Genomic DNA, 24148 nt, shown 5'->3' with positions numbered 1-24148 from the left:
GTTTGCACATTATAAGGCAAACTCTTAGATGTTTAAGATACATTTTACCAGAGGCTGTGAATGTCATTACATTAAATGAAAGAGATGTTCTACCTTAATGCCATACTACCCTCTGCTGTCCAGCAGTTATGAGTTTACCCTCCACTGCTCCTCACCATAAATCTGTTACCTTGACCTGATAAAACTATATGTTGTGTGAGTTCAAAACCAGGACAAAAAAGGAGAAAAAAAAAACTAATTATTTCCTTACTTGATGTTGGATAGCCAAGTTATTAATTTTTTCCAGTGCATATTTCAAAGAGGCCTCTAGACAATGTACCCTTTGGGTTTTCCCTTTAAAGCTCAAGGAGTGTTTCACTAATTGGCAGGAAGTAGTCCACTTCAATTAAAACATGGTACACAAAGCTCTGGCCAAATGTTTACTAAGCCAGATTCTACCGGTAGACCTACTAACTAAGGCACATACACACACATGCATGCATGTGCACACACACACACAGGCACTTATTCAAAAAATAATGCTACAAGCTACTACAAGAAAGTCTGCAATCTAATAAAGCTTTGATTTACCTATGAAAATATGATTACAGGTGAGACTGCAAAAATAGGAAAATTGAGTACAAATATGACAAATCAAGAAAAAAAATCTGTTCACAGTAATTGTCAGTACCAGTGGCTTATTTCCATCACTAAGGAAAATAAACATAAAAGAAAAACAAAAACAAACAAAAAACACAACAAAACAGTGGATTAAAGTGGAATAATATTTACAAAACTATACAATGTCAAGTAGTTCCCGGTTTATCTGATACAGTTTATACGGGAATGGGGAAAAAAAAAAGTTAAAATGTAGTGGAAAATACAGACACTCTGAACCTGTCTACCACTGCTACTATTACTTCCTCCACTGGTAATACTTCAAATACTACCAATAATGCTGCTAATAATGGTAATTTTAGGTCCTCTATGACAAAGCAGAAGATAATTCAGTTCATATGGCATTTTTGTCTAGACTTTTGTTTCCATCTTGTGGTGAAATGTTGGAATAACAGCCTTTCAGCAGGTTCTTTATACTGAGGTCACGTCACTTTCCAGTGACTAAGTCTGTTTTCACCATAGTAACAAACCTAAACCCCCAAAACTCAGGTCCTTTACTCAAGTAAAAGTGCGAGCCTAATAAGACAATGTAAAACATGACATTATTAGACTGTTAATGTAACAATGTGCAAGCATCATTTTGCTGTTGTAGCTTAAGGTGGAGCTAGTTTTAACTACTTTATGTACAGTTATATAGTTTGTGTGGTTCCCAACCTAGAGGTTAGACCCCCTTCAAAAGATCAAGATAAATCTGAGGCGCCATAAGATGATTACTGGGAGAGGAAAGAAGAAACACAATATATTAGTTTTTTTGTGAATTATTGGATGATTTGAAAATCTTCAGCCCCCAAAGTTATTTTAATGAAACCATCAGTGAGGTTTAGATGAGAATCGTCTCTGTTTGGTGGAACTCCTCAAAACTATAGTCAAAGCAGTGAGTCTTCTGTCAGCATATTAGAAAGAAGACGGACGTTAATGTCTTTACAAAAGCCAGTCCATGTGTAGATCACACAATTACGTTGACATCATAAACACAATCATACAAAGAGATGCCCTGAGACAAGTTTAAAAATACCTCTCTCCACATTTTTCCAAAAACATCAGTGCAAGACAGTTAAAATGAAGTAAAACAAAACTTCATACCTTAAAAAAATAAATATTTTGCTGATATATATTACTATTTTATATAAGAGAGCTTTTTAACAGTAGACACTTTGACTCACAGGTGTAACCAGTCACCTTAATGATAGATTCATTACATTTAACATTATTCATTGTTTATTCATATTATTCATTCATGTTAAATATTGACATTTGAAAGTCTTTTGCCAGTAGCCTTGTTTTTTGAAACAGCTGAAAACACAATAGTAGGCCATAGGAAGTATACTATTGTATTTTAAGCCATATGATTTTATAACTCTCAAAGAAACATTCTTCATATTTGTCTCAGAACGTATCAAAAGCAAACAAACAAACCAACGGACAAACAAACAAACCAAGATTTAGGAATAAACTGATGTTTTGAGTAACAGAGGATGTAAACACAGCCGAAATCAGACATTTGAGAAGATATATGCATAAAAATAAGGCAGTCCTGGGCAAGGTAACTACAACCAGCAGCAAGGTGCAAAAAGACTGAAATTAGTAACAGTTAAAGATGTTAAGAGAGATCTCAAAGAAATGGACAAGAGGAATGATAAAAAGATTTATGACTGATACTTTTTAAACAATTGGAAGGTGAAGATATGTTAAATATGTTTATGTATGTTTATGTATTTGGCAAAAAAAGGAATTAAACAAAAACATCCATCTTGTGCAGTCCTTACTCTGCCTGACAGCAACAACAATGCTCCTTCTTTTCCACTGAGGCAGCAAACAGGCTGGTGGGAGTCCTGGTTTCACTGACTGGTCATGCACTTGAACCTATTCTTAAAGTAGAACACCTCATTATGAATGTTTCTATCAGAATTTGATGACGAGTAACGGAATTGCTTGTAGGCTTTTTGTGCGTCTGTTTCACCCCAGGGTAGTGTGATCTTCGATGCATGGCTTACAATGACATCATTACAGGAGCCAATGTGGAGGATGCCCAGACCGTCGATGAAGAACTCTGCAGCATCAAAGAAAATTTATTTAGTTTTTTTTGGATCTTTCAAATCTGAAGCAACTCGGCTGTGTTTTAACAGTCGTATACAGAAAACAGCAAATATTAACTGCTATGATAGAATCGTGTTATCAACTAAGTAGATAGACTCACCCAGATGAGCCGCCCGAGCCAGGCGGGGGTTAAAGCCCACCTGTTGCACCTTGTCTGTCCGCCCCATGAAGAAGTTGATGATGGCATCAGCTACCACGCAATTAGGAAATCCCTCAATGACATGGTGGTAGCCTTTTCTGATGTGTAAACAGTTGCCCTCCTCTCCCCCCTCTTCCACTGAAATGGTGTGACGGTATGTTGCAGTGTAACCTGTCACCTCTCTCACTGCACCACCAACCTGAAGTCATTAAAGCAGCAATGTTAGGACAATGAATACACTTGCAAACACAAGAAATAAGAACTGTGTAGCAATAGCAGTGTATAATACAAATGGGGAAACAAGAAAACAGAGAATGTGAAAGTGTTTTCAACACAATCTTCCTTTCCTCAAGGTTTCCCTGTAGGGAAATTCTTTTGTTACTTACACACTCCCAAATGAAAAATGTGGTTTAACTGTTTAAAAATGATGTATACATAGTATACATGAGTCTTTTTTTTTAAAGTTCTGAATTATATATCTTGATTGTGACAGGCAGGAATGATTTCCTGTGTCGCTCTGTTGTGCAGTGATTTTCTGTGTCACTCTGTTGTGCAGTGATTTCCTGTGTCGCTCTGTTGTGCAATGATTTCCTGTGTCGCTCTATTGTGCAATGATTTCCTGTGTCGCTCTGTTGTACAATGATTTCCTGTGTCGCTCTGTTGTGCAATACATATACATATACAGCTCTTGTTATATGCACATGCAGTTCAACTTTTGGCACTGTCAGACTATTACTTCTTTCCCCAAGATGAAGAAGGAGCACAGTGGTCACCATTTTAACAATGACTATGATGCCTTTGCTTCTGTGGGCCACTGTCTGGAGGCCCAACATGCCCACTTCTACAAAGAAGGGATCTCCATGACTGCTGGACTAAGTGTATAAGCGGGGACTATGCTGAAAAAGAATGGACTCGTTCTACCTTAGGTCGAAAACTTACCAATCACCCACTGTATGTCTGTGTGATGGGAACTGACCATGTGCAAAACTTAATGTTTTTCTTGCTATGTTACAACACTGCCACCTAGTGACCACGGATAGTTAGGCCTCTGTTATCTTTATGATTTTGAGTGTACAGTTATACTAGATTATAGATGTTTTTCATTATATTGTTAATCAAATTAGCTTTTTAAACCATTTATTAGCAGTATTGAAAATCATTTTGATAGTCCTAAGTACCATTCTGAATAATTCCTTGGTGTGCTGCACTATTATTCAAACTATATGCTTTCCTTAAGATAAAACAAATAATAATTCATATAAATTAATGAAATCCTCCATTAAATGTTTAATGAAGATATGAAGATGTGTGTTTTGCTGTAGGAGTTAATACAGAGCTTGCATATTCATACTCCTAACCCTCTTTTGAGGGTCGGAGGGAGCAGGGTGGGGGGAACTGAATATTTATGTGTACTTTTATATTAATATCGTATTTATAAGATATAATAATACAAACAGTCACTATCAACTCAGAAGATAATTTTAACACACATTATGCTGTATCTGGGCATGCATCTCACCAGATCCAGAGTGGTCTCCTCTAGGATCTCCACCATCTTCTCCAGCTTAGTGTTTGCAGTGAAGATGAAGTCATCATCCACCCAGAGTACATACTTGGTGGTCACTTGAGACACTGCCAGATTTCTTCCTGCAAACCAACCCTGTATGGAGTACATGAACAGGGGTCAAAACAAAAAATAAGCAAAAAGAAAAAATGTTTTTTTCCATCATTTATTTAGTTCCTTGTTGGGAACTCAGAATATTTTTAATAATTCTAAATCTCATGGTCTGGTCATGAGACTTGTGTAAGCATGTCCGGCCGTGCTGTGTCTGGACTATAATTTAAAATTGCCGGTAAGGGGTTACTTACTCCCACAAGAACTGTAAACTTAACATGGTGGAGGGGTTTCCGTGTGCCAGTGATACTGCGAGCAGTGTTGTCAGGAGTAATAGCCCCTGGTAGCATCTCCCAGGGCAAATTAGTTGCAGGGAAAGGGGCTAAGGGCCTAAAAGCGATTCATACAACCCAGATGGAGGGGGCTGTCACCTCACCCAGAGCAGGCCAAACTGGGCCCCTTCCTGGAGCCAGGAGGGGAGTTTGCTTTAGATTTGATTAGATGGGCACTGGAGGGCCAGAAGGACTGCGGCTGGACCTGACTCTTAAGAAGTGGCAGAACATGGATGGATGGGTTGCTTCTAATGCTGTCTTCCCATTTTGCAGATGTATTAAAACATCACATTTCTTTTTCTGAAGCACAGCCCACGGCACAGGACCTGAATGTCATAAGACTATTTGGCATACTGATCACAATGCATGATACTTCATAGAAACATACTCGAGCAGCTTTACCTTTCCAAATGGCATGATGTAGTGTTCAATGTAAGGCCCCCTCACAGGCTGAGGGTGTTCACTATCATCTGCTATCACCATGGTGACAGTGGGATAATATTTCCGTATGCTGTCAATGAGATCTTTGAGTTTGTCATAGCGTAGAAAGGTCTTGGTGGCGATGGTAACAAGAGCACTAATATTGTATTCTAAGTGGAAACAAACAAACAACAACAACACATGAACAACAATTATATTCCAATGTGGCATTCAAACATTTTGCTTCAAATAAAAGTGATAATAATATAACTGCTCACGAACCTCTTTGGTATCCAGAGTTATAAAGTTTAGGGATGGTTCCATGTTCAATCTTAATAGTGAAAAATGACTGGTGACCTTCAGTTGCAAACTCAACTGCAGAGAAAAGAGAGGAGATCCGAAACTTACATCTCAGTTTACTGCTTCTGTGTTCTGTGTTTACTGTGTCATTAAATCATGACGGTTACTGTGTGCAGAATTGATTAAGTCATTATTTAATAATATTAAGCACCATTCTCTCATATACAAAGATGAAAGAACTCAGGAACTTATTCTGACTTGACGCTTTTTATTCCTCATTTTGCTGCTATGACATTTAGAACAAAAAACTTCTCATCTGTCTGCAGCGAGATGGCTGAGTTACAACACTGTTTGGATCGATATGCCTGATATAACTGTTTGATACAGTATTAGTGCTTTCCAGTATCTCTCTGGTGATCCTGGAAAGATGGCGGTTGGCATAGGCGCAGCGGCTTTTGGCTTTCTGATACGGTGTTTTTTGATTGTGTGTGCCGCATGTATCGTGTGCGTGAGGACGTGCTTTCAAACGGGATACGTTAACAGTCACTCTGCCTTGATCAACATCGGACTGCGGTGCCGGATCAATGTTACGAGCACTTTCCACCAAGTTCACAACATCCCGCAGGACATAGCGAGGCCACCGGGATCAAAGTGGATTGTTGTCGGCTAGGCGAGGCGGTGCAGGCGGCGTCGAGAGAGGAGGCAAAAGCGGGGCTGCCGGGGAAGCCTACTAGCTCGACTGAGGAAAGCATATTCCACACCAACGCCAGATCCATTGTGCACAAAACGGACGAACTGGAACTACTTATCGCTGGAAATTTCACCATCCCCGATTGTTGTGTGATGATCATCACAGAGACTTGGCTGCATCCACTGATTCCGGACACAGCAGTATCGCTAGCAGGGCGCTCCATTCATCGGCACGAAAGGGATAGAGACTCTGGTAAGAGCAGAGGACGAGGTCTATGCATGTATGTTAATAATGGCTGGTGCACTAATTATAAGACCATACAGTCATTGCTGTCCGGACTTGGAAGCAATGTCTGTATTGTGTAGACCCTTTTACCTGCCACAAGAGCTCTCTATCGTGCTCATTACAGCTGTGTATATACCACCAGATGCCAACGCTAGCACAGCTCTCGCACCGCACTGTGCCACCTGGAGAAACCGGTGAACTATGTTCAAATGCTGTTTGTAGATTACACCTCAGCATTCAACACGATCATCCCAGGTATACTAGTAGACAAACTGCTACACCTGGACTTCCCCCGTTCTACCTGTGCTTGGATTATGGACTTCCTCACAAACCGCCCAGAACACGTGAAGATTGGCCCCCCACTGCTCCTCCACCATCATGCTCAGCACTGGCTCCCCACAGGGCTGTGTGCTGAGCCCACTCCTCTATTCCCTGTACACTTATGACTGCACTCCCATCCACTCCTCCAACGCCATCATCAAATTTGCAGATGACACCACTGTGGTCGGCCTAATAACTGGAGGAGACGAGTCAGCATACAGGAACGAGGTGAGGGCATTGTCCAAGTGGTGTGTAGACAACAACCTGTCCCTCAACACCAGGAAAACAAAAGAAAGTATGATTGACTTCAGAAGGAACAGGACGAACCCATCCCCCCTTATCATCAATGGGAATGAGGTGGAGCAAGTCTCCACCTTCAAGTTCCTCGGGACCACTATTTCCCAGGACCTCTCCTGGCCAGGAAATACCACAACAGTAATCAAAAAGTCCCAGCAGAGACTACACTTCTTAAGAATGCTCCGCAAAACCAACCTGCAGGAAAATCTGCTTGAGACATTCTATCGCTCCACTGTTGAGAGCATTTTGGCATACTGCATCACTGTGTGGTATGCATGAAAAGGGCACTCCAGAGGATCATAAGAACTGCAGAGAAAGTCATCAGATTTCCCTTGCCTTCACTAGACGTCATTTCCAGCTCTAGATGTCTCAGCAAAGCCAGGAACATCCTAAAGGACAACACGCACCCTGGACACGAACTGTTTGCCCTCCTGCCCTCTGGGAGGAGATACAGGAGCCTGAAAAGCAGGACCAACACACTTAAAACAGCTTCTACCCCTGGGCTATCTGAACTATAAATGAAGCTAATTCATAACTATAGATTCACACTAAGTTTCTTAATATATTTAATGTCACATTATCTGTTAAATTTTGTGTGTGGCTGTGTGAAGAACTATAATTTATTTATACTTCACTGATCAAATGTGGCACATCTAATTTCGTTGTACTAGGACATGTACAGTGACAATAAAGTATTTATTAATTATTCATTTGTTCTAATATCACTGTTAAGAGATGTACTGTTCTTAACCCTGCAGCTCTCCTTTCCACTCCAGGAGATGGTGAAAACCACAACTGACCTGCAGGAGGCTCCATTGACTAACCCTGATCTCGAACTGTTTGTGGATGGATCAGTATCACGCATTCCGAAAACAGGAACTAGTAAATTATTCAAAAGTAAATCCAGGCCAACAACTACACAGACAATAGATATGCATTCGGTGTAGTTCATGATTTTGGCACTCTGTGGAAACACGGACAGTTTCGGATGTCATCAGGCAAACCCGTTGCTCACCACACATTTTGCAGGATGAAGAATCAGATGAATAGATTCTCTGGAAAAAATCCAGTTGCACATATACTGATGGTATGCAGGTTGGCCCTAATGGCCTGCCCTGCCAGTCTAAATATCTTTTTCCTCACTATGCAAGGTAAGGATACATGAAAAGGGGGGGATGGTGACAGCAATTCAAAGATACTGGTTCACAAAGGGCTTTTCTATTTATGCTGCTAAATTTTGTCACGTGTTATTTGTGCTACACATAGGCAGAGAATGATGAAAACACTGGAAACCGAAGCGGTGGCAAGGCCCATTCTAAGTTCTGCTGACCACACAGACTGCAGTAAAAGTGGCAGAGAGAGAAACTTGGATACATGCCAACTACTGCAAACACGAGCTGTTTGATGATTTCAGCCAAACTGTGCGCCAACACAGAGAAGATACCAGCTTATCTGACCCAGAGTAACGGTCAAGTGAGTAAAACTTTTCCAGACACTGAGGAAGACAACTGGGGTGTACGCAGACTGCTGCTCCTAACCTGTAGCTGCGTTGGAACTTACTACCAGACTAGGAAAAGAAGCAGAGGATGAGAATACTGGCATATTGTTTGAAAAAAGCACACAGATTGTTCAGTTGAAACACACCTTGTTGTTGTTCAGCCCTGTATGCATGAGTGTACAAAGGCTGAACACTCAAAGACGCTCAGAAAATGGAAGCTAGATACTGTTGCCTCTTTCACTCACTTGCAAGCTTGTAGTTAGCGACAGGCCTTGTTCTGTTTTAAATAGTCATATGCCTCTTTGATGTGCAGATTTAGTTTGCACTGAGGTTAGTAGAGGGGCCTGCTTCTCAGAAATCATATATGTCTCTGTTCACAGTTTTGAAAAAAACTGTTGCAAGTTGATTGTAAACTAAGCCTCAACCATCCAATGACCTAGAAAAGGAACACAGAGCTGAGAATAATATCCTGCAGAAGCTGCTACTAAGATTGAAAACCACAACCCGCGAAAGATAAAACCACACTCCAACTATATCGTCTATAGGCGAGGTACCCTAGGTGAGTGATTTTCAACCACTGTGCTGCGGCACACCAGTGTGCCGTGAGAGATTGTCAGATTTGCTGTGGGAAATTGTCCAATTGGGTGGCAGTAGGTAGCACAATAATAATGACCTCGTTAATTTAAGACAATAGAATAAGCGATGCACAGTAGCGCAACAGTAAGGATGCCAGCTGCCGTAAAACTAAAAGAAGAAGAAGTGATATACGGGAGAGGTTGTGGTGACAAGACGTACAATAGCAATGGATAAATATTTGTAGAGGAAAATTTCAACTGGGCCCTGGACAAAATTCTAACCCAGAGGAAGAGCCTACTATGAGTTGCTGTCAAAAGAAAGAAAAAATGGTGAGCTCGAGGCAATACAATGAAAGTTATCTTTTGTTTGGATTTACTTTCACCGGGAATCCAACATCACAGATTCCGTTATGCTTGGTGTGTGGGGAAAAGCTATCCAACCATGCCATGGTCCCAAGCAAGCTTAAACAATATCTCCAAACAAAACACCTTTCCCTTCAAAACAAGAACACGGACTATTTTGTTCGCCTGTGCGAACACACCGAGAAACAGGTAACTTTTATGAGAAAAACCACAAAGGGGTCTGAGAAAGCTCTCAAAACTTGAAGTAGCTGAAACCAAATCAAAAAAGCCACACACTGTGGCTGAGACATTAATACTACCTGCATGCAAAGCTATCGGAAATTATATTGTCATATGTGCTGTATTAAGGTAAAATGTGTCATTTTGTAACTTTTTTGAATGGTGGTGTGCCACGGGATTTTTTAAATGTAAAAAATGTGCCATGGCTCAAAAAAGGTTGAAAAACACTGGCCTAGGTAACAGACTCTGTAGAGAAGGTTTCAAAATACAATTATATCAACCAGTTATGGAATTTAGAATAGAATTTTAGATAGATAATAATTCACTGAATGACTGAAATTGAAGTCACATAAAACACAAATCTAAATGAATATATCTAAGTAAATAAGCCTGAATATAAAAACATGCAGTTAGAAACCCCCTATTTCATTTTATTCTGTTTGTCACAATTATAACCCTGCCATACTGAGTGAATAAAGCGTGTATGTGATACTTCTCTTACCCATTTACCATAATGTCAAGTATTTCATTACTTACTGATCCAAAAGATTTGTTGTGTATTACCAGTGAGCATTAGGATGAAACTCTATAAGGTTCAACAAGTGCACATTACATTGTATTTTTAAGATTCAAGATAGTATCCATATAATAACTTTACCTATATCCGCTGTCTTTGGATGGAAAACTGTGTTTCTATAGGTCACGAATTGCAGCTGCCTGTTCAGAGCAGAGAGAAGAGGACTCGACAGTATCATGCGCTTCTCTCCCTCTCCTTTGACAGAGACATTGTCAACCGTAGCAGCAACATCAAAAGTCCCGAGTGTTGCTGTTAAACACACCTAATACATAAGTAAGTACATAAGTGATTTGGGGGAAAAAGCAAACAAAAATATATTTATGTAAAAAAGAGCATCTGTCAAACCCAAGGAAAACCACAAAATCAAGAAATTACTGTATGGTTTGATCTTGTTTCTTCTTTAAGACCCAAACCTATGGAGAGAGAGGAGCGACGTCAGGTGATGGAGAAGCATTTCAAATAACAGACTTAGACAGCAAATGCAGCACTTATAATGGGTGAAGAGGAAACTTCACCTGTTATTGGTGATCACTGGTAACTGTTTCTTTGATATTGTATGTTGTGTCATGTTAAACATGCAGTTACCAGGAATGATGATTGTTTTGAGGGGTCGCACCTCCACCCCCTGAGTGGGATACTGAAGAGGACTGTTGGCCTCAGCTACAATCAGCACATCTGCAGGACTGTAGGACCTACATACATAATACACACACACACACACACACACACACACACACACACACACACACACACACACACACACATATATATATATATGATGTGCTACTATTCTCTATTTTATATCATTGTAGATTAAACATCTTTAGATTTTGGACTGTTGGTCAGATAAAACAAGGTTCTGAGACACCAGGAGTTTACAGTGTTTTTTAATTTAATAGACTAAATTATTTACATTTAGTCCCAGATAGTATAATTTTAATGTTTATTTTCTTGTTTATGTGACTGCATTGCAAAATAATGCAATCTGACAACTGGGTGATAATGGTTCACTACAAGTCTTTTGTCCTCAATGGAAACGTACCTCTTCTTAAAGCTGTTGTACTCCTGAGCTCTGTGACGCTTTACACCCTCAGGGTCAGGATGGGACTCTAAAAATGCTATATCGAGTTTGTGGGCCCACACGCGTTGGAAGAACAGATTGGAGAATGGCAGCTGAAATGTCTTCTCATCAGCAAGACATACACATGTATTTTGAGCCAAACGACTGTGTCAGAAAAAAAATGGCAGTGAGCTGCTAAGGATAAAAATGTAAATTCAGAGCAGAATTTAGACAAAATAAGAGTCATGTTGACAAATAACACACCATGCCACTTCTTCTTTTATATGGTAGACAATGTCACGATAGCCACTAGCGATGTCTTGAATTTTCTTCTCAAGGAGTTTCTTTATTGGACTCCCTGGTCTTGGCCGTATGTCAACTCCTGAGATGGACCCAGGGCTAAATGCATGAAACAAGACTAGCAGTAGCAGCCCACCAACACTGAAGACAATCAGTCCAAGATACTTCTTATAGGTCTTATGCATCTAGAATGAAGTTTAATACAAATGTCAAAATTGTATACATGAAGGTCTCACAGGATTAGACGAATGGACATGTGAAAGACGTTGGTCCTGTTTTTCACATGGTAATAACTGAGTTTGACTGCATTGCTGACAATTTCACATGAGCCTGTATTTTTTAGTTCTTCAAAGCTGGCTTACAATTTATCTGGAACTACCTGAATTATGTATTTTACAATACAGATATTAGACCTTAATAATCACTAAACGTTCTTAAATTTCAAATTATGACATTTGAACCAAATTATATCAGATCTGGAATTCTCTGGACCTCATTCCAGTATCATGCTGCAGATGCACAAATCAAGCTTATTTGTGTGAACTATGCTTTCGAGGTCATGTGTATTTGAATGAAGTTTGATATGAGGGTATGAGGATATGTAACTTTGTGCCCACTGAATTAACATGTTCTGAAGCTAACTGAAGCTGAAGCTCATTGAAGAAAGCTTTTAACTTCAGTGTTACTGTAAATGTTAAGGTGAAAGTTAAATGTGCCTGTGACATCTGCACTGAAGCTAAATTATTAAATGAGTGAACTGATCATTTAGGAACTCTTTGTTGGGACAGGTATTTCCTGTAAAATTAGCCAAAGACATATACCAGAGCAGAGCAATAATACTTTGCTGTTGTATAGCTGTTTTTGAATTAAGTTTTGATTGTTCTGTTTTAGAGATAAAAAAAAATATAATAATAACTTAGATGGGACAAAGACAAGTGCTTTCCCTTACAGATGTGGCAAGGGCTCTTCAAATTGCAGGCAACCCTGGCCCCTTAGTTCCTTTGTGCTTCGTTGTGCTGTTGCTCATGTTCCTGCGTTTTTTTTTTTCATGAATTTTTGGATTTCCTGAGTTTTATTCCCTTTGTTCCTTTTACCTGTACCTGCCTGGACTCCACCGATCAGCCTGTAAGCCAGCTCTGTAATTAAAATGATCTTCACTGAATCTGCCTACTGGAGTGTCTGGATTTGGGTCCTTTTCCTGTTTTTCTGGCCTCTATTGCAACAGTTACGTGAAGGTACCCACAAGCACAACTGTCCTGTTATTCTATTAAACATTTCCAAAGCAAGAAAGCTTATCTAGCTCTAAGTTTGCCTCCATGTTGCTGGTCACAGAGACAAGTTTTGTTCCGTTTATTGCAACTGGTGGCTGTCTACCCAAATGTTTTGATCACAATCTTTTTATTACTTACTTACTTACTTACTTATTTATTAACTTTGTTCAACAATCTGTTGTCACGCTTGGTACAGTGTGTCTGTGAAGATAAATGTATAGCTAATACATGAAACAAAACAGTTCCGTTTTGTTTTTTGTTTTTTTATTTATCTTGGCTAAATGGCAGAATCTGAGTCAACCGAGTTATGAAGGCCAGTGGCTGAAACAAATGCATTTATGCAACCCCAAACTTGAATCATGTCATTAAACGTCTTAATTAAAACTAACTGTCAAATTGTAAAGAGTACACACTTGACCAGCCCTTCACTTTCTTTCAAAATAGCTGACTTTTAGCCAGAAAAACGTTCGCACTCGTCTAAAATCCTACAAACTCCTACCTTCTCTAAATATTTGTCAAAGGGAAAGCGATGGAACCAGCATTCACAATACAATATTCTAAACATTTCTAGCTTTACTATTCAGAGACATAGCAACCAAAAGACAGGAGGAAGAGATGGACATTCTTACTTTGACTGTTTCCGTAATATTTCTTGCACCACCAAGCCACCTTCTGCTGAGAAATTTTGCGATAGCTGAATTAGCTGAGTTCCTATCGTACAGTAACGGATCTTGAACCGGGACAGCTCAGAGCCACTCCTCATGTACCACGCATAATTACTTAGTTCGTGTATCACGCAAATGTATTGTTATTGAAAGTTATTACGTTTCCATCCAACGCGCGGTTAATTCTCGACTCACAGTACATTGTGAAGCATTTAAGTCTGAGACTTAAATGGGATGTGGAAACTCCACCTCCAGTGCACATGTACTGAGAACAGACCTTCCATGGAAGCAGGCAACATTTTTTTGAATAGCAGCAAAACTTTTAAAATGAACAATATTTGCACATTCACATAAAAAAAAACAGAACCAACTTGATCAATATTATTATTATTGATTTAACTTATTTGTTTATTGATAATTTAAACTTGTTATGCATTCATATTCATGTAAACACAGTATTAAATGTTATTTTTTGGCCCACACAAAACATTTTGTGTGGGCGTGTGGTGTGTGTGGTGTGTGTGTGTGTGTGTGTGTGTGTATGTGTGTATTTGACAGATACTGCAGCAGAATGAAACTGATGCAAACACTGATAAAATTTCACACAAGCCTTAATAGTGGTGCATTGCTTTGCATGCACACTATGGACCTCTGTAGCAGATAGATACCAGTGTGCAGAGAAGTTATTATTTATGCCACTCCCCCAAAGATGATACAAAATGTATCAATATTCTCTTGTCTGTTGTCTGCTGGAGCAGCAGCATAACTGAGAAGGAGTGGAAGAAGCTGGACAAAGTCATCAGGAAGTCCAGCTCAGTCCTGGACGGTCCTCTGGAATCAGTGCGAGAGGTCGGAGACAAAAGGGTCCTAGCAAAACTGTCATCTATGCTGGACCATGAGTCCCACCACCTGCAGGACATCCTGTCAGCTCTGCAGAGCAGCTTCAGTGACAGACTACTCCACCCTTGCGTGTGAAGGAGTTCATGGAGTTGCATGGTTGCATGGAGTTACAATTCCATGCAACTATCAGTGTAATATCAGTGTGCTATAATTCAATTATTAGTGCAATATCAGTGTGCAATATTTATTGTGTACTATAGTCACACAACTCAACAATCTCCATCTCATATTTATTTATGTATGTATATGCAGCAGCTATTTTCTTACTTTCTTTAGTCTCTTAGTTATTCTACTATTGGAATAGTGTTTATTTAATCTTGTTCTGGCCATATTGGTCTCTCACTTATATTTTACTTTTACTTACTGTACTGTACCCCTGCTGCTGCTAAATGCAATTTCCCCACTGAGGGACTAATAAAGGATTTTCTTATCTTCTTATCTTATCTTAGAAAAGTAGTCCTCCCGTGGGATTAGGTGTCCCCAGGGGAGACAGGTGCGTTGGGGGTGAAGGTGGGTGGGTTGGAGTTGGGGATGAAATGTCACCTTTGTTGATTTGAAGACCTCTCTTTAAGCATCTGTGCCCCCAAAGATGATACAAATTATATCAATATTCTGCGAGAAAAGTTCTGCGTGTTCCCCCTGTGTGGTGGACAGATTGATGAATTGATTACTTTGCAAACTCTGTTAGGGCGACATCTAGTGGCCAAAACCGATAGCGCAACAGCGTAACCTGTCTTTCATTCGCTTTCTCTCTGAGCATCTTTAAATTACATATTTGAATACTAATATTCATGTGACATAAATCAAACTCTCGGCTAATTGTCGTTAATGCATTTCAGAAGGTGAAAGGCGGCTTCCTCTTACGTCACCGCCACCCAGCCAATGAGATACCGCATTTCAAAGCTAAGCCCGTGATGCTGAAGAATGTAAATCTGTGCAGAGGCTTTCCTCTTACTAATCATCTTATTTGGCGACTCAAAAAATACAAGCGACTTCAATCGAAAAACAACACATCGGACGACTGTGACCACCATGTGACGATATGACAGGTGTAGCAGGCTCGTGCCGTTTTCAGTGAGTGGGAAATGTTCCGCTGCTTAAGGAGTTGCAAGTGTAGCGTGCACACAAATGACTGATCACCACAGAAAAGGTAAACGGCACACACACGCGGAGATGTAGATGTAAAATTAAATATATTTTTGCTGACAGGAATTATACACACATATGCTGTTGCGTGTAAAGACACTTTTCGTCAGATCTCGAGATTCAGATCTGGATTCCACATGGCCATTTTCCGCTGTCACAGCAGTCTGTGTCATGTTTTTTTTTTCTTTGGTTCAAACGGATGTAATGCTTCTGTAAGGATAACTGGATTTGTCGCCTTATTTTACTTATCGTCAGGATAATGGGGATAAAGGGAGCAACACGGATGGATAGCACATGTAGCCAAAAACAACTCTAGTCATGTTAATTATTAACACCTGTCTCAGATTTCGGTGCCACTGTCAAGTATGAAGTCCATGTCAACAAAGGGCTTCATTAAAGTCCTTATGCCAAATTTACAAACACAATTCTCCTGTGATATTACAGCTTAGTTTAAATTTCTGTATTTTAATCAGTCTTGAAGATAAGTAAAAGTAATAGGCATGAGTGATGCTTCCCCACAAACACAGATTAGCACCATTCATTTTGCTGGAGCACATTTTTTAATTCACAGTAAATCCTACATTCAAGTTAAAATGATTTGGTCAGTGTCAGTGCATTAACTTCCAGTAACAGTCAAGTCTGGACACTGCCATTTCCGGCTTTGTGAGACAGTTATCTCATCTCAGTTATCTCAGATGGTTATCTCAGTTAACATTTCCCTGTCCATTTTTTTGGACATTACACTGTAAAGTTTGTTTTAAGTCAAACAGTTCTTTGTAAATGTGCAATGCTTAAAATATGTTATAGTCTGGGTCTAAAAAGTGAATCCAGTGTGACAATCAAGCTAACAGAGAGAACTCAAACCCCACTGAATCTTTTCTTTTTTTCAGTGCAGACAAAGGCATGATACATGTAGATATCATTGGAGTTTATTGCCTTTTCTGACACAATGATTTGCAAAATAACACCAAAGGTACTTTTTAACTCAATACTTATTTTTAAAACTTCTTCATGATTCCGTAACACTGTTATTTGTGCGGCTTCGTACAGTCTGTTGAAAAGCATGCATTTTATACAAATAATACTACGAAATGTTAAAAAGGGAATTTAACAAACATATTTTAGGTTTGACTGCATCAAACTGATACTTCTGTGTTGTGGCTCCACGCAGACATGCTGTAACTGGGACATCGCAGTACTGGAGAGGGTGTCAGTATGAAGGGCCCCAGCTCCAGATGGGCTTTTTTCCTGGGCTTCTTGGTGGGAGCCTTCAGCTTCTACTTCTTCCTGCACCAGGTGTGGTTTGAGAGGAGCTACCCTGTGCTGTCAGAGGCTCAGGAAAAAGCCACAACAGTGGGAGTGAGACCAACCAGCTGGAGGAAAGAGGGAGCTGCTCTCATCAACTTGCTCCACCCTCACCACGCAGGTTCTTCACACATTACTGTTACGACAGCTATGACAAGTGTGGCACACAACTGTGTTTATATTTATCTTATTTAAGTTATATACATAAACAGAAAGAAAGAAAGATAATTTGTAACCTCCGATACAGACCTATTTGACATCCAGGATTCTGGAAATGGTGCTTATAGGGAAGTGGGGAAGCATTATGGCAGAATAAAAGGCAATGATATGAGTGAATGGGCTGCATATTATTTGGCATGGATTGTTGCATTGGTTTGGAAGTAGCCATGATAGAAGAGGGAAGGCCAAAATAACCAAAAGATAATTTTACTTTTACATATGATTATGGCATAGTGCATCTTCAATAGCTTGCTAATCTGTCACGGCATTTAGAGTTGTACTAGTCCTGCTGGTCAAGGTTGTCTGAACTGGTATTCACATATTGAAGGAAAGGGGTCATTTGCATTAATTGCATGAAAAGTTTAAGGCTAATCACATAAAGCTTGTAAGATGCAGTTAATGAAATAAAACACAGGAAGAATGTGGAGTAAAACTGATTAGATGAGGAGAAGTCATGCTTGTGTGTGAAAAGTGCCAGGGCAGTGTGGTGTTAACGGTGGAATAATACTTTTCAGAAGATACATCATAAACGCCTCCACAGACTTACACAGAGATGCGTGTTGTGGTAACCATAGGTCACAGAGGCTTGCAGAGGAATCGACATTCATTAAAAAACTGCCACGCAAACGTATCTGTACGCTCACCTATGTGTAACCTGGAGAAGTATAATCTTGGCTTTATCGGTAGAATAGAACCACACATACAAGAGCTCCATTGTACACCAGTTAACATTATGTGTTGTACTGTTTGCTGTGTCCATCTAGATGAAGACAGCCGAGTGGCAGATGTGTTGTACCAGAAAGTACGTGTTCTCTGTTGGGTGATGACAGGGCCGTATAACCTGCAGAGCAGGGCCCGCCATGTCAGGGCGACCTGGAGTCGCCACTGCAACGCGGTAGTGTTCATGAGCTCTGTGGAGGACCCAGACTTCCCCACTGTGGGACTGGGCACTAAGGAGGGCCGTGACCAGCTCTACTGGAAGACTATCCGAGCCTTCCATTATGTTTACGAGCACCATGCGAATGAAGCAGACTGGTTCTTAAAAGCGGACGATGACACCTATGTGGTGGTGGACAACCTGCGCTGGATTCTGTCCAACCACACCCCTGAAGAGCCCATCTATTTTGGTAAACGCTTTAAGCCTTACACCAAGCAAGGCTACATGAGTGGAGGGGCAGGCTACGTACTTAGTAAAGAGGCCCTCAAGAGATTTGTGGAAGGTTTTCGCACCAAAGTTTGCACACACACCACTCCTGTAGAAGACCTAGCTCTGGGGCAGTGTTTGGAGAAGATGGGTGTTCTGGCTGGGGATTCCAGAGATACTTTGCATCGAGAAACTTTCCATCCGTTTGTGCCAGAGCACCATCTAACTGGCAAGTTCTCCAAGAGCTTCTGGTACTGGAGCTATTGTTACTACCCGATTGTTGAGGCAAGTCCTTTCTCTTCTTTTCAATTTGTGTGGTAGTGTTGCAAAATAATACTACAGTATGAGTTGGGGAAAATGGTAAAAGCAAATAAATATAAATCATACCTCTGTTCAAAGTTCTTAAGAATGGGGCATCCACTGGACTAATGGTTAAGATGCATACCACATAACTGCAACATTCCCAGTTTGATTCATGCCATGGACCTTATCTGGCATGTCATGCCACCCTCTATCCCCATATTTCTAGTCTACATCCACACTGGGAGCTGTCCCAAAAAAATTGGCTCTATTGACAAAGGCATAAGATGATTTATGGATAGCTTCTTACTAAGACATGCAGCATGTGGCAAGGATTAGTCTTATTAGAAAGGGGCAAGTCAGGTTAGGAAGAAATGCCATTGAGAGAGTTAACCGGTGAGTTGAAAATCCTTTAATGTCATTAGTGCACAGCTACACTTTAAATGAGAGAATTATTCTTTCATTTTGAAATGTACAGTAATGACCTATGTTCTAACTGAAAGTGAACAATATGCAGTATAGTGTTTATTTTGCTTTTGAGAAAATTAAGCAAAATGTAGGTGTTGCTATAAATCACTCATCAGAGGAATAATAGCTAAATAAATGAATACGTGATTACCTGGCACATTTGAATTCTGTATCTGACCTCTGCATAGAATGAGTGAATTGAAATAGAAATGAGTTCATTTTAAAGTAGATGAATGCAGCAGAGACAATGTCCTGTCAACAAAAGGAAAATTGGTCAATTTGTCGCTGATGATGCAACTAATTTATTGTACTTTACAATTATAATGAGACAGGTTCATTACTGATCCTGCCAGACACTGCCTGCTAGTGTATGGAGCTGCTTTGTCCCCCGTCTTTGAAAGGGACACAAGAAAAGAAATTTACTTTAATATTAGAGTAATTATGTTTGTATCAGACTGTATAAATGGAAAATTGTGGTTTCATAATTGTCAGCATATGGCAATTTATAAAAAAAAAAAAAGGCTGGTGATATTTATTCTTTTCATTGTGAACAAAAAGAAAAAGACCAAGGGCAACAATGAACCATTCCCACCAACAAGTATTTTCTACACTGATTTACCAAAGGTTATTCATCTGTGCCACAGACCTCCATTGTTGTCCAAAAACTTTTGAAAACACATTAAAAAAAGCCACAGTGTTCACACTGTAGTTTTTCTGGAGTACTACACAAAATGTGTATTAATCCACAAAAGAAAATAGTCCAGGACAAATACACTATTTACTCCAGTGTGAGTTATGTTTGCTAAAATTCTCACTGCCTGTTTTGGGACATAACTTAGCTTCAATAAAAAATGAAAGTATGGATTTGTCAATCATACTCCAGCCTTGGGGCTAAGTGCCACAGACAGAAGGGAATGGGTTAACATGTTATTGGTTTTGGTATTTTCAGGGGATTTGTAGAATAATGCCAGCCTAATCCTTTAAACAAATGCTAATGGAAAATGTAAACATGAGATGTGCTACATTTATCATTTTTCATACAAGATTCAGATTCAGAGAACTTTATTGTAATTCACTTTACGTCCCAAGTACGTATAAAGAACGAGATTTCGTTGCACCGACAAAAATAAATCACTTCAGTATTTTAATTAATTGGTTTTAATAATGTCAACAGTTACTTTCAGAATCAGAATCAGAATCATTCCTCATGCCAGTGGAATTCATAGTGCTGTTTTACTGTCAGTTTTCAGCAACAAAACCTAAATCTTTTGAGAATGTTAATTTGCAGTTGTACAGTAATACATACATTTTTTTGTGTGTGACCTTTGTATTATTCTTCCTCAGGGTCCACAGTGCTGCTCTGACCTGGCAGTATCGTTCCATTATGTGGAAGCAGAGCTAATGTACACACTGGAGTATTATACCTACCACCTGAGAGCGTACGGCTACAGGCCACGATACCGGCCGTCCTTGCGCCAGGGTCTGAGCCTCGGCACTCTCTCGCAGACCACTGTGACGGTGGGATTTAAAGGAGCACAAGAGGTGACAGAAGCAAGGAGTCACACAACTGCTGCCTTTTCTGTTAGCGGCAACCAAACCAAAGTTGAGATGGAGACAGACAAAGGGGAGGGAGACGATCTAAACTCACACCACAGAGAGAACAGGACTGTAGTCACACATGACAGACAACTCTGATCTCATGTGGGGTTCTGTGTTTTAACTGTGACGTGTCCGATTGAATCTACATTAGAAACACTTGTGGCTACTTTTGCTCGGCGACAGGAGCTGTGATGGCGATTGTGCCAGAGAAGAGAAGTTGCCCTGTGCGTTGTGTTAGTTGATGATTTCTTCTGACAGAGCTTCCTTGATCTGATCACGGTATACCACGGTCAGTATGACACTGTAAGCACTCAGCACAGTGTGATTCAGTGGCAGCTGCGAATGGCTTAGCTATTTTCAACCGAGATAAACACTTGGATTAGCTTAATTTGATTTGACATCATCAGTGTTTGAAATGATGACTTCACACAGTCACAGATGTGTGCTTGGAGTGATACAGGAAAAGGCACATAGAATATTATATTAATGTGTCTCACAAGCACCTGATCTGAGCCATTATGAAACAATGTATGAAATGATTCTTATATTTTTTCATTAATTTTCATTTAATTCATAATTTGGATTTTTTTTTCTAATGAGAAAAGCAAAATATTTGGCCTATATTCTTTCTTTTCAGATGTTAAATCTTTTCTGATGTTAAATCTTGCAATCTGGTGTTGCTTTTTTGATACATTTTATTTACCTTTTTTTAACTTTGAATCATACAAAAAATTATTTTAAATAGGCTTTGCCTTTGTTGTGCATATTGCCTTTTAATTTCATTTTTGAATCTTTGCAAATCCATGTCCAGCAGTTATATGATTTGATTAGTTTATTTTTATTTCAGAAAGAACAACTGTGCTGTGAAAAATGTATTTTATTTTTACCTTTGAGTGATATGAGATGCTCTGATGTAGAGGCGTGCACTTGAAACCCTCTGTGCTTCTGTTTGAGAACATTGTAGCTGCTGATGAACACAGCATTATACAAAACTCCAGTGAATTCCTCTTGTCAAGTCATTTTATATAACTCAGCATTAAACACTGTAGCAGGTGTGATTGGACATGACTGAGCCAAGCTTGAAGAATCACTCATAAACAGTTGCAGGAAAATGCACCAATGTTTTAAATGAATAAATTATGTATCAAAAATTATGTTTATTTTGAACTTTGAAGAAACAGAATAACATGATAAAGAAATGTTCAGCTTTCACTTCTAATTATGTTTTGTTTTCAGGTAAAACAAATACAATCTGTGTAGTGTGTGGTTACTTTCATAAGCCAGCAGACAGTTTTACAGTGTGAATCATATTAGTTTAGTCATTTCCACCAGACATTTAGTTTGTGTTCTCTGTGATCTTCTGGGTTTGTAGCCAGATGAGAAGAGTTTTAGCCTGAATGTCTACAGCCCCTGAAGAAACCTGTAACAAAACACATACACCACACATGTATATCGGACATGTATAATGATATATAATTAGGACAATTTGTAAAATCAAGGATTTAATACACAGTAGAACTAAGGCCAACATTTTACGTTTTAGAAATGTTTTTTTCCCCATAGCACACAGAGGATAAATAAAAACAGTCATGTGAGTCAGCAGTACTTTCAAGATTAAACCTTGAAAGGCTGAAATCTTCAGAAGCTCTCCTGCCCAGTATGGCTTTATCCTTTATTAGACAGGTTGAGTGTTAACTTTATTTTTCCAAGTACTGCAGACTTTGTGCTGTTCCATCTCCTGAGTGAAAAAGAAAAGAGGCACTCACCTCAGCCTGCACTTGTTGAGAAAAATGCCTCTCCTCTCTGGATACTCTCTCCTCCAGGGACCATTATCTGTGGGAGAAGACATTACAAGATAGTCCCATAAAAATATATTGTTCATATGATGAAGCACCAAAGAATACCTGTAACCTAAATTTAAATGCACATAAAAACTAACAGGGCTATTGTGCATATTTTGATTCTTCTAAATTGCCAGACTCACCAGGCTCTGAATTTCTCCTTCCCATAAGACCAACAAAAATATCATGCATTTCTCCTAATAAGAAGAACAGAACCATTAAATGATGTGTTTTCCGACGATTTTAAAGAAAGCACGCACTGTATTATAGCATTAGTAAATGACAAATGTCTTACTTTTTTGGGGTGACTGTACAGTGTCTGCATCTGAGAAAAACAAAAAACAAACAGCTTGTGAAACAGAAGTTGCGGGAGCAAACCAAATATAAGAAAGGATCAGAATTGCTTTTTTTCTTTTCAGTTATCTTAACATTACTACTGTTGTAAGTACTACTATAAACGCATTAATGTAATCACTAGGCTACGGTCGTCAATCAACAAGAAGACTCACCGGCATTTCTTCTGCCCATCAGTCCCACAAAGCTGTCATAATCCAAATCGCTATACCTCTTCAGGATGTTCCGCTTGAGGTTGTCCAAGCCTGTGCTCTGCTGTAATCACGAGAAGCACAAAAAATCAGTATCAATGTTGAAAGATGTTCTTAAAATCGTTTTGGTCATTACGCGCCAGGAAACCTACATCTGAAGTTGATCTGTGTGATCCGGGTTCCTCGCATCTGGACTGGCTGTACCGAAGTTTCATGATGAGGAACAGAGTCACCAGCAGCATACCTCTTCTCATTTTCTCGGCACCACCTGTACGAGGATATTTATAGTTACCCTGTTTTACTAAGCCGTTTTCTCCCTGAAAATGGCATTTTCTTCAAGGAACCAGTTGCACCTGTTGCGCATAACGCGCTGCGTAATTGGTGCGTAAAAGCGCGCTGTTTAAGGTTTAAAAATATACAGTTAATGAAACTTATTTTTAAAATAATGAGTAAATTATTATGTCGCTTATATTGTATATAACCAGAAAAGAAACAAAAACATGACGAAAATAATTTCACGCAATCCTGTTGCGTTCTATCTCCATAAAGTCATTGTAAACCTTAAATCTCTTAAAAAAAGAAGAAAACATAATAAATATGTAAACATTTTACTTTTGAAACGTGCATTAAAAAAAAAAAAAAATCTTTACCTGATTTCTGTCGAGCAGGTAAATTGGTAAAAGAGTCCGCTGCGTGCGCACTGGTGAGGATGCGGAGTGGGAAAGGATAGTTCCTGCAGTGAGATCCGGTGTGGATAAATGAGGCGCCCGGGCTTTGGGGTAATAAATAATAGCCGGATACCTGCGAAACGCCAATCAGCAACTGGAGCGTAGGTGGAGTATCACATCTTAGATCACGTTGTGCTGAAGGCTACGTAGCCAACTTACTGATGGTCATGATGCTGCTGAGAGCAAAAAAGCGCCTAGGCAACGTCACGACGGTATAGGTTCGTGGACTTAAGCCCATCCCTGAACATATATGGGAATTTTCTTAAAGATT

General features: G+C 39.6%; 3 protein-coding genes and 1 long non-coding RNA gene across 7 annotated transcripts; 2 read left to right on the top strand and 2 right to left on the bottom strand.

The window, feature by feature from the left end:
- Positions 1 to 106: 106 nt before the first annotated feature.
- Positions 107 to 13852, bottom strand: b4galnt1a (beta-1,4-N-acetyl-galactosaminyl transferase 1a). 3 transcript variants are annotated; one of them, XM_041066464.1, is made up of 11 exons: positions 13647 to 13791; positions 11711 to 11931; positions 11429 to 11611; positions 10972 to 11078; positions 10762 to 10799; positions 10468 to 10648; positions 5543 to 5635; positions 5243 to 5430; positions 4413 to 4553; positions 2855 to 3092; positions 107 to 2707 (listed from the first exon to the last, which is right to left on the bottom strand). In XM_041066464.1, exons 2-11 carry the CDS (start codon positions 11929 to 11931, stop codon positions 2496 to 2498), a joined length of 1602 nt encoding a protein of 533 aa, XP_040922398.1. In that variant the 5' UTR covers positions 13647 to 13791; the 3' UTR covers positions 107 to 2495. The 3 variants fall into 3 exon arrangements, with proteins under 3 accessions (XP_040922398.1, XP_040922405.1, XP_040922389.1); XM_041066471.1 differs by lacking the exon at positions 11711 to 11931 and having other exon boundaries at positions 13647 to 13852; XM_041066455.1 differs by lacking the exon at positions 13647 to 13791 and having other exon boundaries at positions 11711 to 12440.
- LOC121200962 lies at positions 9580 to 10976 on the top strand. Its single transcript, XR_005896574.1, has 3 exons — positions 9580 to 9779; positions 10509 to 10659; positions 10792 to 10976. It is a non-coding gene; the product is annotated as an uncharacterized LOC121200962 (long non-coding RNA).
- A 1655-nt stretch (positions 13853 to 15507) lies between the features above and the next one.
- c1galt1a (core 1 synthase, glycoprotein-N-acetylgalactosamine 3-beta-galactosyltransferase, 1a) lies at positions 15508 to 21373 on the top strand. 2 transcript variants are annotated; one of them, XM_041055160.1, is made up of 5 exons: positions 15508 to 15732; positions 16619 to 16701; positions 16900 to 17154; positions 18017 to 18681; positions 20509 to 21373. In XM_041055160.1, the coding sequence occupies exons 3-5, from the start codon at positions 16944 to 16946 to the stop codon at positions 20857 to 20859; spliced, it is 1227 nt and encodes a 408-aa protein (XP_040911094.1). In that variant the 5' UTR covers positions 15508 to 15732; positions 16619 to 16701; positions 16900 to 16943; the 3' UTR covers positions 20860 to 21373. The 2 variants fall into 2 exon arrangements, with proteins under 2 accessions (XP_040911094.1, XP_040911084.1); XM_041055150.1 differs by lacking the exon at positions 16619 to 16701.
- A 7-nt stretch (positions 21374 to 21380) lies between these two features.
- Positions 21381 to 23882, bottom strand: tac3a (tachykinin precursor 3a). The gene is made up of 7 exons (XM_041055172.1): positions 23800 to 23882; positions 23302 to 23417; positions 23114 to 23213; positions 22900 to 22929; positions 22748 to 22801; positions 22530 to 22596; positions 21381 to 22183 (listed from the first exon to the last, which is right to left on the bottom strand). The coding sequence occupies exons 2-7, from the start codon at positions 23401 to 23403 to the stop codon at positions 22165 to 22167; spliced, it is 372 nt and encodes a 123-aa protein (XP_040911106.1). The 5' UTR covers positions 23404 to 23417; positions 23800 to 23882; the 3' UTR covers positions 21381 to 22164.
- Between the last annotated feature and the right edge of the window lie 266 nt (positions 23883 to 24148).

Source organism: Toxotes jaculatrix, chromosome 2 (assembly GCF_017976425.1).
Source record: "Toxotes jaculatrix isolate fToxJac2 chromosome 2, fToxJac2.pri, whole genome shotgun sequence".
NCBI lineage: Eukaryota > Metazoa > Chordata > Actinopteri > Toxotidae > Toxotes > Toxotes jaculatrix.
The sequence above is the reverse complement of the archived record's forward strand: the minus strand, read 5'-3'. Positions and strand labels throughout refer to the sequence as shown.

Bases quoted from the DNA above. Each gene is read 5' to 3' on its own strand.
- b4galnt1a (XM_041066464.1), bottom strand. From the start codon at position 11,931: ATGCATAAGACCTATAAGAAGTATCTTGGACTGATTGTCTTCAGTGTT. The intron at 5,431-5,542 runs GTTCGTGAGCAG...GTTTCCACTTAG, and splicing joins TAACTCTGGATACCAAAGAG to AATACAATATTAGTGCTCTT. The intron at 2,708-2,854 runs GTGAGTCTATCT...TTGATGCTGCAG, and splicing joins GGCTCGGGCGGCTCATCTGG to AGTTCTTCATCGACGGTCTG.
- c1galt1a (XM_041055150.1), top strand. From the start codon at position 16,944: ATGAAGGGCCCCAGCTCCAGATGGGCTTTTTTCCTGGGCTTCTTGGTG. The intron at 17,155-18,016 runs GTTCTTCACACA...GTGTCCATCTAG, and splicing joins GCTCCACCCTCACCACGCAG to ATGAAGACAGCCGAGTGGCA. The intron at 18,682-20,508 runs GCAAGTCCTTTC...ATTCTTCCTCAG, and splicing joins GTTACTACCCGATTGTTGAG to GGTCCACAGTGCTGCTCTGA.
- tac3a (XM_041055172.1), bottom strand. From the start codon at position 23,403: ATGAGAAGAGGTATGCTGCTGGTGACTCTGTTCCTCATCATGAAACTT. The intron at 22,930-23,113 runs GTGAGTCTTCTT...TGTTTTTCTCAG, and splicing joins GATGGGCAGAAGAAATGCCG to ATGCAGACACTGTACAGTCA. The intron at 22,597-22,747 runs GTGAGTCTGGCA...CTTCTCCCACAG, and splicing joins AAGGAGAAATTCAGAGCCTG to ATAATGGTCCCTGGAGGAGA.